At 34.8% G+C, this 10,632-nt stretch overlaps 1 protein-coding gene across 2 annotated transcripts; it reads right to left on the minus strand.

Annotated features, from left to right (window-relative positions):
* Positions 1-2,078: 2,078 nt before the first annotated feature.
* On the minus strand, positions 2,079-10,412 carry GA1 (Terpenoid cyclases/Protein prenyltransferases superfamily protein). 2 transcript variants are annotated; one of them, XM_018115866.2, is made up of 15 exons: positions 9,974-10,412; positions 9,035-9,121; positions 8,828-8,916; positions 8,361-8,664; positions 8,004-8,187; positions 7,601-7,815; positions 7,377-7,497; positions 7,194-7,306; positions 6,864-7,090; positions 5,554-5,669; positions 4,508-4,606; positions 4,002-4,256; positions 3,401-3,524; positions 3,002-3,196; positions 2,079-2,493 (listed from the first exon to the last, which is right to left on the minus strand). In XM_018115866.2, exons 1-15 carry the CDS (start codon positions 10,071-10,073, stop codon positions 2,260-2,262), a joined length of 2,463 nt encoding a protein of 820 aa, XP_017971355.2. In that variant the 5' UTR covers positions 10,074-10,412; the 3' UTR covers positions 2,079-2,259. The 2 variants fall into 2 exon arrangements, with proteins under 2 accessions (XP_017971355.2, XP_088663662.1); XM_088807536.1 differs by having other exon boundaries at positions 3,002-3,524.
* Positions 10,413-10,632: the final 220 nt, after the last annotated feature.

The following is a 10,632-nucleotide window of genomic DNA, read 5'->3' on the forward strand; positions in this document are numbered from 1 at the left end:
AATGTGCTGTGGGGTTTGTAATCCCTTTGATTATTACTCTTGTGGTCCTGCTCCTACTTGCTGCCCCCTTAATTAGGCCCCATGTTGTTAGGCTGTTCTTTTCAGCATATTTCAAAGGTTATATTGTAGAAAACATTTCCACATTTAATTACGTTATATATTGTTAATTTTATTTTCAAGAATTTTCTTTTTTTTTTTAATCTTATTATTAATGTTAACATTAATTTTATTGAAAAAAATACAGCATAATTAACTGTAAATGACAAATTTTAAACCTCCTAAGGTAAATTCATTCCACCTACTACTACTTTTTTGTTATTTATCCTCTTGGAAAATGTGATGCAATCTAAAATATATACTCCAGATGCATTTGCTTGACGTAGTGTTACGATTGATATTCCTGAATTAGTTAATTGAGTGCTTTAATTAGTAGTATTTTGCCCTTTCTTTTCATGAAATTGAAGACTCAAAACTCCTTTTTTTTTTTTTCATTTGAAAAGAAATATGAATGACAATAATTTAGAGGTGTTCAAACCCAAACTCAATCGAAATTAAACTAGTCATACTTTATTCGAACTTGATTAAAAATCAACATTTAATACCAACATTTGATTATTAATATTCTTAAAAAAATTTGAATTCCAACTCAAAATAAAAATAAAGTTAAAATCAATTTTTATATATATTATTAATAAAAATTAAATTAATAAATTAAAATTAACTCACAAAAAATAAATTAAAACTTAAATCATATCTAAAACAATTAATGAATTTTAGTAAGTATCAAATTAATTATAAGTAATTTATAAACAAATTAAAATATATATAAAACTTATATTTGATATTACAAATTATTATTTATGATTGCGTTCAGAGAGTGTTTTCCCTGTAACTATTCCTTGAATCCATGAAGATTAGTAGTTTTGCCAATCAAACCTTCTAGAACTCAATTAATATGATCCCTTGAAATCCTATTTAATTAGGTCGAATAATACAAAATACGCATTATAAAGTACCCATTACATCTCTAAGAAAAAAAAAATTTGGGATTAGTAATCAGATAATGTTATTAGGTCAATGTGAAGATTTTTACAAGTTCAGTCAACATCTTTTTGTTGTAGTTAGTTGGAGGCACAAATGATGGATGTAGGATAGTATAGTGTTTCTTATCTTGTTAAACACCCCAATCCAATAGAAATAAGGCTCACATTACCCAACAAGTTGAAACTGATAATCTGATTTTCATACCATCATTATTCCCAACACTGATTATGACACGAAATTAAGAGCAGCAATGCCCATTAATGGGACCTGGAGACAAACCAAAATGTGGTAGTAGCATTACGAAATGTGTGAAAAGCCACCAAAGGTGGAGGAGGTTCTGATTTTTGAATTTCCACCTGATCATGTTAAAAGGTGCACCAACCTTGCCATGTCTGCCATCTTTGGCTATACTTTAGGAGAAGGCATTATCTCAAACAAAGCTCAAAGGAGGTGAAACAATTTAATGTGGTTAACTGTATGCACCCACTATCTAAATTTTCTGCAGAGATCTCTTGTTTTCTTGTGCGCTGGTCAATCAGTAAAAATGTTGTGATTGCTTTGTCACCTAGGCTTAAATCTTGGTTTGGTTCCTAGGAACAATGATTTGTCTTTTTGTCTTGAGCATTCTTGTCAAGGTAAAATTGAGTTGGATTGGAAGCACTCGTCGGTAATCCATGTGTCTAATTGCTGTCTTGATCTCAACGCTGGCTACATAGGATCTCACTATAAGACCACAATCATGCAAATGTTTTGTGTCTCTCTCTCATTCATCCTGGAATTATATAAATCAGAAATCAAATATGGTGGTTGGAGAGAGGAACATCCAAAAATACTTTATTTGGCAATTTCATGGATTTTGCAATGTTACCTAAATCAGATTTTTCTTTTGGGAATTTAATTTATAATCATTTATTGTCATTTCATTTATCATGACACAACTAAGTTGCATGATCAAAATCAAGATGACCGGATATTTTGTATAATTGGACAAACGACGGATCTTGTCAAAGGCATATATTTAGCCATTGCTTTTATCATTTGTCTATTTGCTTTCATGAGGACCCTATGTATCTCAAAGACTAAAAAGATTTGTTGGATTTTTCTGTGGTCTTGAAATCAGATCTAAATGATCAATTTCCCTTTTAACAACTTGCTTTACACATAAATGGAGTTGATGCGCAAAACTGGTCACATCAACCTTAATAAAAGGATTGATCAGCGTACTTTCTCAAAGAGTACTTTAGCAATGTGAAATGTCATGGTCTCTAAGTCACAGTGTGCAGCATAGTAATAACTCCTTGCCACTGTAAGAAATGTATGCTTGATATCTGGGTTGATGCCATCTGAGCAATGTTGCAGTACTGATTGAACAAGTTGTTGCATGTCGGACTCTATTTTCTGGCTTCTGCTGTTGTCCGTATCAGTATTATAGCACCCATTGTCATGTACCTGAAGCAGTTTACAACAAATTGATGAGCAAAAGTTAAATGCATGAAGCCTTCTTACTTTACATGGATTATATAGCTTAATTGTTTGACCTGGTGACAATTAACCCCATGCTTGGAATTACCTTCATCAATTGGTCAGTGGGCATTTTTTTTGTTTTGAAATCATCCATTCTCAAGACCATTAAATTACTCCTCCACTTTTGCCATGCATGTATAGCTCAATGAATCTGTTTTCACAAATTAAAGTAGCATCTATATACAAATGCTTGGAATTATTTTTTATGGCCTTGATGTTGGGTAGAAGTGCATGCTTTCTTGCCTAGGATTTGGGGAAAACCCATAATGACTCAAAAGAAATTGACAAATAAATGTATACTGTTTGCATACTAGTGTAGGTATAAAAGTAGAAGGAAGATGCTGAGAGAATGCAGCCAGAGAGAAAGATTCCAGAGAGAAGCATTTCATTTGTCGAAGCTAGCTAGGTACAGTCTTGGTTTCACGCAACTGACCTTTTGCTTTTGGTAGTGACAAAGCTGATGGCAAACTGTATTGGTGAGACTGGAGAGTCGCTCGTATTGGGGATGAGACAACAGCTCCTCCAAGGACCAACGGCCAGAGCTAAGATTTATCGTTTGCACCACTAACTCTGCTACTCCTTGGTGCCTATCGCCTTCCTCTAGCCACATCAGCATCCACTTTTCCCACTGTTTTCTCTCCCAGAAGAAAAATGAAAACGAAATCACAAAGCACCAAATTAACACATTGGAATGAGTTCTTTGGTAGTTTCTGACAGCAGGTAGCTGCAAAATTGACTCATGGGGCAGGGAACTTGGACAATTTTCACTCAAAGATTTTACTGTTTGCATGTGAAATTTACTATAACGACAGATAAAAATATCATTACTTACAGCACGGCGAATGCTGCAGCTAATGTCTCGACCATGAGCCACAAGTGCATCCAATGATAGGTGGTTCAGGGTCCGAAGCAAAGTGTCTATCAGCTTCTGTACCCTCCTGTTTGAGTCCAACTTCCTGCAACAAAAATCACATGTAAACATCACTTTCCTTGTCAGGCTTTGTTGGACACAACCGATTGACCCGCACCCCCTCAACATCACTGGCTTACGTTCAAGTACAATTTTTTTTTGTTGACTAGTACTTACAGTACAGATTTTAATTTAAGAAAACAAAATTATTCTCCACACCTCAAAGAATCTATTTTTTTTTATTTTTATACACGCCCATATATATATTATTTTATTTTTCTAACCAATTGCAATAATTTCTTCCCATGTAATGTAAGGCAAGAATTAAAATTGCTAAATAATGTGATTAAAAGCATAATCACCTTGCAGTAATTAACACTACTTAAGAACGATTCCAATTATCTCACCTGCATGCATCGACTGCGAAAGGCCATTTTTGATTTCACTAATTTGACGGCCAAGACTCGAGTCAAAGACAAGTTTATGGTTTAGATTAGTTTAGGGATTTAATTAAATAATTTACCTTCCATTTATGTGGCTAAATCGTGCATCAACAACACTTCTGAAGACTTGGACAAATGCTTTTCTCTGCTCACTAGGTCTCATTTCATTGTCAAAAGAACAAGCGATCGCCTCGACCAAGAAGGCAGTCTTAGCCCATGCCAGCCGCTCTTGTGACCTTTCTGGCTCGAATATGCTGGCTGCTGCCATGAAATAAGTTAAGAGAAGAGATCTTCTGCTCACCCCAAAATCACCAAGATTCATTTCCGAGTACCACCTGCTCAAATCATAACATATATGACTCGTTGATATACAAAACTATCTTATTAATCAATATGATTATCGCACTGCTTAAGATCACTGAAAAGCAATCCTGCTTCGAAAAATTTGATAGCCGAATTAAAAAAGTTAAGTTTATGTCAAAGCTATTCCTGGAGAGTATTGGGTTTGACTCTGTCTCTAATCCACTTTTGTGGGAATCATTGTAAGAAATTGAGCAACCGGGGAATATATGATTGGGATGCTTACTTTTGTATACTATTCCATTCCATCTGATGTAAAGCTTGGCAATTATTGTAGTCTAGTTTTGCAAGCTCAAGGTACACATTGTTGTTCACATAACGCATCCTGCATCAAAAACTCATTAGAGAGTCAAATAACTATATATACATATACACACCTTAAAGTATCAAATATACTCTAAAGAGGTATAATTAAAAAAAAAAAAATTTAAATGCATGAAATTAATCATCCCTAAAACTTATTATATAATTAGTAGTAGTTTTCTTTTTGGAATAAGATATATAAGGGGTTTTGTGGGGTTGAGTGATTGGCCAGCCAAAAAGCTGGGACAGGCATAGAATTTTATTGCTGCTCATGATTATGGTACGTGATCAGTGTACATTCTATGACGCGAATACAATATTAATGTAAAGAATGTATCTTGTTTCTTTAATCTAATTGGCAATCACAAAGATGAATCTTTTGAGACAATATTGTTTTTAAGAATTTAAACAGAAAGCATGCACTCTAATAATGGCAACTAGGCACTTCCATCAAGGAAACACTCAACTATCTAGACAACTATTGTATTAAATCCATCTTCATGCCACAGTGCATGCAGACAAACAAGATATCTAAAACAATATTCGAATGGGTCCCTGTAGGTGGGCCAAGACAGCCAATATTATACTCCTTAATCATGCAGGCAACAAAGCCAACTGGGGTGTTAATCATGAGAATACTGGCCAAAACCTTGGTATCTAGCTAGGTTGGACTTTGCGAGATGTCAAAGCTGACTGTTTTAAAAATTAAACAGCAAGAAACAAAGTAAAAATTGAGACGCAGTAAACCAAATAAAGAAAAGCGGGAGATCGCGACCTGAGGGAAAGAAATGATGGGATCCAAGACCATATCTAAATGTCATCATCTTCAACTTAAATTAATTTTATGGAAGAATTATAGCAAGATTAACTCTTTTGAATCACTTCCCAGTCTTAATATTCACCTCTTTTTGTTCATTACAAATAACAGTATTTAATTTTTACTGTATGATAAAGAAAAGGATAACCTACCTGTAAAGAGTCTTTCCAATCCATACGTCATCTTCGCCCCCATATTGTTCTATGTAAAATCTGGTTTCCACTCTAGGCAGGCTTGCATACCATGGAATCTTCAATGCGAACCCAACCTGTTAAGCAATTAGCATTTACAATTAAATTTAGGTATTTAATGATAGCATCTGTTTAATCTCCATTATTGGACCAAATTAAGATTTAAGGCTTATTCGCTTTTGATGTAGCGTTGAAAGCTTGCTTGTTTTCCTTTGAGATAAACAAAATTATAAAAGCAAAGAGCTTTTTAACTTGGCTTTCCTGTCATAAGCCCACTACCTATGTTGGTATGCTAGCTGCTCATAGTCATTAGATTGTGCCCCATAGCAAAATAAACTATAAGTGCTACAAATTGTTTTAAGCGTAAGTGCTTTGCGTAATTTTACTGTTATTTTGATAATGACTCTTTCTAACTTTTTAAGTGGCAATGGTTTTTTTTCTTCTTCTTTAATGACTAGCTTATTTGGAAAACCGATGTGGCAAGACGTTGATTCTATGCCTGGTTGGTCGGGATGAAACGGGGTACTTGACAAGAGTTTGTCGCATTGGAATTGCCCTAACTAAAAAAACACACACAACTGTGTGCGTGAAAGAAAACAAAAAGGGATAACAGAGTAATGACTAAGGAGTAAAAGTAAGTCGAAGAGATCAGTAGAGAGAACCGATTTCAAAAAGTAGGCAATGTTAGGTGCCACTGGGATTGTAAAGGGTTTTAATGGAATAAAAAGAAGTTGCTTAATTGATAGATAGGGTACGTTATCCCTCCCATCATCTAGCTAACTCAATATTAGATGGTATTAAAATCTATATATACATATATAACAGATCCAAAATAAATATAATGACTAAATTTTCGGGCTACGCTTAAATATAAAATCTACAACTTTGCAATATATATTATATAGCATGAAACCATTAATTCATTTTTTTGATAATGGTGGCCAAGGTCAAAATTATCAGATATATGCAGTTAGCTACACACATTGCCTTCAAAAACAGTTCCAGTTCTAATCCTTAATTTAAGAAAAGGAGGGGAGGGGTTTAAGAAAATAAAGAAAGACTATATTGGCAATTAAAGGGAAAAAGAAACTAATATAATTAAATCGTTTGCAAAAGCCTTTCTTTATTAGTAATGTAGATATATAAATGAATGTTGCCTGAGATATAGACTGAAAATAACTAGATAAGAAGAATCTAGTCCGAGCCTTTGTAATAAAAAAAATTGCAACCAAAAAGTAGGAAAGGCAAAGAATTTTCGACGAGTGTATTACCTCACCAGGTAAGTCTTTGGTTATGATCCATTTGTCTAGAAGTTCATCAGCAGCTTGTTTTTCTGTTAAGAATTTGGATGAAAACCGCTTGGCATCCTCAAGAATCTTGTCTCCAGGGAACAGCACCTGGGAAGCCCTGAACAGGTTGAAAATCCCAGTTACAGCTTGGTTAGACTGCCCAACAAAGCAGAAGAACTCGCCGTCTTTCTCAAAATGTCGGAAAACGTCTGTTACATATAAAATCCAAGGTTCGGGTATTAAAAAGAAAAAAAGAAAAGAAAACATGCATGACACAGTCCATTTGCACAGATAGGGGTCCTAAGGTTATACCAGCAGAAACCTCGTATCCATGTAATCTAAGTAACCTGAACCCCATGGCCGTGTCGTCAATGTCTTGAACCCTAGTATTTCTCGCCCAAGAAATTGCATCTTCAGTCCAGTATCTGAAATTTGGGAAAGTTAATTTCCTTGGTGTCTTAGTTACTCGTATAAATAAGTGCATGATGGCCATACCTATAAACATAATCTAGGCATTCTTTAATTTCTGGCTGGAAATATCTTGAGATTCCAAGGCGTTGCAAGCGGTCGACAGTCCAAATATGTTCGAACAGGTCAACCGGGTACACATTGGGGACTAAATCAAATGAGAATACGTACGCAAAATTAGGAAAGAAAACACACTTCGACAAGTGAAAGTAAGATTTCCAATAATGAATAGAAAAAAGGCACTACTTTACCTCCCCCATTGAATCTTTGAACAGTTCTGTTTAAATATCTGAGACAATTCTCATCTTTAGTTTGCATGAGTGCGAAGGCAGTGGAGGATGGAGAGAACAAGAATGACCCATCTTGGCACTGTAACTTCAAAAGCTTTTCCCAGTCCAATCCTGGCATCCCCTCAAGGCTATGGAGTAGCGTTGTGGGCACATAGTACATTATCTCCTTTGGTATCCTATCCCACACGCATAATTATTACATTACATACATGTAAAGATCATGACTAAGGGTCCTACACTTTTTAAAAACTACACAAGATAAGGCTACTTTCGAGTTTTACTTCATTTTAGCTTATAAAATTTATCAAAAGGAACCAACATAATAATTGTGGAAGCTTGGGAATTTGAGTTGTTAAGAAACTACCTTGTGAGCTTTAGACTTCTCTTTGCATAGATGTCTTGAAAGACAGGGGAATCATACGGTACTTCAATGTTTAAACTTCTAGCTATTTCGAGCAGAGAAGGAAAAGCCACTTCAAAGCCAATAGGCATATGCTCCGCATTTTCATTTTCGAGTTTGCTTATGTTCTCTTTGAAAAATGACACTCCTATATCCATATACACATACATGTATTAAACCAAAAACAAGCCAAAAGCTGACGAAAAGGTTAGATTAAACCGAGTTAGAAAATAAAATAAAATAAAAAGGTTAGGCAAATTAAGCCCAATTAAGGAAACTGTCTTTTTTTGTTTTATATATATAGCAGAATTTTTACAATACCTTTCTCGCATTTGTCTGGATGAATATCCCATGTTTTCAACGCAATAACACATGCTAAAGTGTTGATCAATCGATCATGCGCCATAAAAATTTGTCTATCACCCCATGATCCATCAGGGAGCTGATTGTTTGCAATCCATTCAAGGCTAGAAGGAAACTGAGGAGTTCCGCCGCCGTTAACGTCTTCAACGAGAGCGACCCAGGCTGTGTCATAAGCTGAGCTGCTTATCTCTCCATCCTCCATGGATCCCAACATGGATTTAATGGTGCCAACACGTTCCTTAATCTTATTCGATTCGAAAACCTTTGTGGACAAAGAACCAAAAAAACAAAAAAAAATAAAGAGCAAATCACATCACATCTCTATATAAAAATGGAACATCATAATTACTTTTCATCGGCCTTGTTCACTCACTGCTTATGATTATATATGAACAAAAAAAAAGTTGGGGGGCTGTTGATTTTACCTTAAGAGCTTCCCCTTGTTCTATGTCATCATCCACAATCTCCTTCCACTTTATCACTGGCAGACCGTTTTGAAACACGCCAGCATATTCTGCACATAAAACATTAATTACTTAGTATCAAAATGGTGATAAATGATGGTGATGCACAAAAAATCCAAAATCCAAGACGCCAAAATTGTTCAAATTGTAATTAAGTAAACATTGTACCTTGAGTGCGGGGTTTGGATATAGCACTGCATAGAGGGCGAATATCAAAGTTTTCTCCTTTGTCTTTTCCCCATAACCGCAAATTGCCTATAATTAAATTCAAATAATTAGACTTAATATAATAAATCCACTTTTTTTACCTGAGGTGATTAGTAATTTATGAACTTTTGAACCAAGCATAAAACAAAGATAGGCAAAGAAAATGCCATACAAAAAAACAAACATCAGGGTCTCCTGAATAGTGAAAATGGACAACATGTTGCTGTGAGATAACAGTTTTAAGAGTAATGTCCCACAAAGATAATTTTAGAACTTGGTATTAAACTGTTTTAACACCTTTCTTTGGGAAGTAAAAATAAGAACTAAAAGCAAACAATTATCGATCAATTCTTTTTTTGAAAAAACAAAAAGGTTTCCGAGTAATTCATATTAGTCTTCACTTAACAACAAGAGGGTGGAAAAAAAAGAAAAAACAGAGAGAGAGAGAAGAGAACGTAATCAATGTCTTTGTCCCTCCTGCAGAAACAATATCAATTGCATGTCGATTTCTGATCAAAGAGAAATAATCTGGCTTTGCATGTTGGTTTTTCACTCCGAAAATTCAGAGTAAAAGATGATCAATCAATCACTATGAAATTCCAGAGCGTTTTCCCCCGTTTTCTTCTAATGTATGTTATCCCATATATATATTTATAAAAGAACGTTTTTCAGAGAAGAAAGATCTGACTGACGACCATATCGCAAAACCAAAAGGTAAAAAGAGAAAAAGGAAAAGAAACAGATATTAAAAAACAAAGAAGTAGCTGGTAAGAGTTCTTTTTTTCCAATTCTTTTTCTCTCTCCACACATGTCTGCAACCGTGATTCCTAACATTAAGAACAAAAGAAAAAAGAAGAAAGAATAAAAAGTGAAAGTGATCAAATATGTCGATAAACATACCTGCAGATGGTATGGGAGGATGTTTGTTGGAGAAGGAAATAGAAGAATAAGGAATCGGAGAGGAGGAGAGAAAGGGGTGGTGGATAGAATGGGAAGACATGTTTTGTTTTGCTGCGGAGAGGATATGGTGGTGAAAGACAAGTATCAACACACAGACACAGCATTTAAAAGTATAGAGAAAGAAGGCAAGCTGACAGAACCGACTTCCCAAGAGATTCCCGCTAAGAGGTGCATGGGATCATCCAAATCTATGGAATTGAGGGCAGTCCTGTCCTTTTCCTCTATATCTCTCTCTGTCACTCCCCCCTTCTTCGCTACTCTCTACTCTGTATTACTGCTTCCTTTTCTTTGTTGGTGAGCAGTACTGATATTTATACTCTGTGATGTACATAATATGTTTATGTATTTATAGTTGTATTTATAAAATTTTCCTTTTTGGTATATGGTAAAGATATAAGATATTATTTAATTATAAGATCTGTATGATGTTCAAAGAATTGATAAGCGATTGCTTCACAAATTGTTGAAATTCCCCCCCTCCCCCGCTGCGTTTCATATTTACTCTTTTTTTTTATTATTTTCTACTACATTTTTCATATGCTTCAATCAAAAACTTGTTCCCACCTTAGTTTCCTAGTATAATTTTCAATCATATTTTC

This window comes from Theobroma cacao, chromosome 1, assembly GCF_053813885.1.
Source record: "Theobroma cacao isolate CCN51 chromosome 1, ASM5381388v1, whole genome shotgun sequence".
Lineage (NCBI taxonomy): Eukaryota > Viridiplantae > Streptophyta > Magnoliopsida > Malvales > Malvaceae > Theobroma > Theobroma cacao.

Excerpts from the sequence above, each read along its gene's own strand:
- GA1 (XM_088807536.1), bottom strand. The coding sequence starts at position 10,073 with ATGTCTTCCCATTCTATCCACCACCCCTTTCTCTCCTCCTCTCCGATT. Across the intron at positions 8,665-8,827 it reads AACAAGGGGAAGCTCTTAAG|GTTTTCGAATCGAATAAGAT; the intron begins GTAAAATCAACA and ends TTGTCCACAAAG. Across the intron at positions 8,188-8,360 it reads TCCAGACAAATGCGAGAAAG|GAGTGTCATTTTTCAAAGAG; the intron begins GTATTGTAAAAA and ends ATATGGATATAG.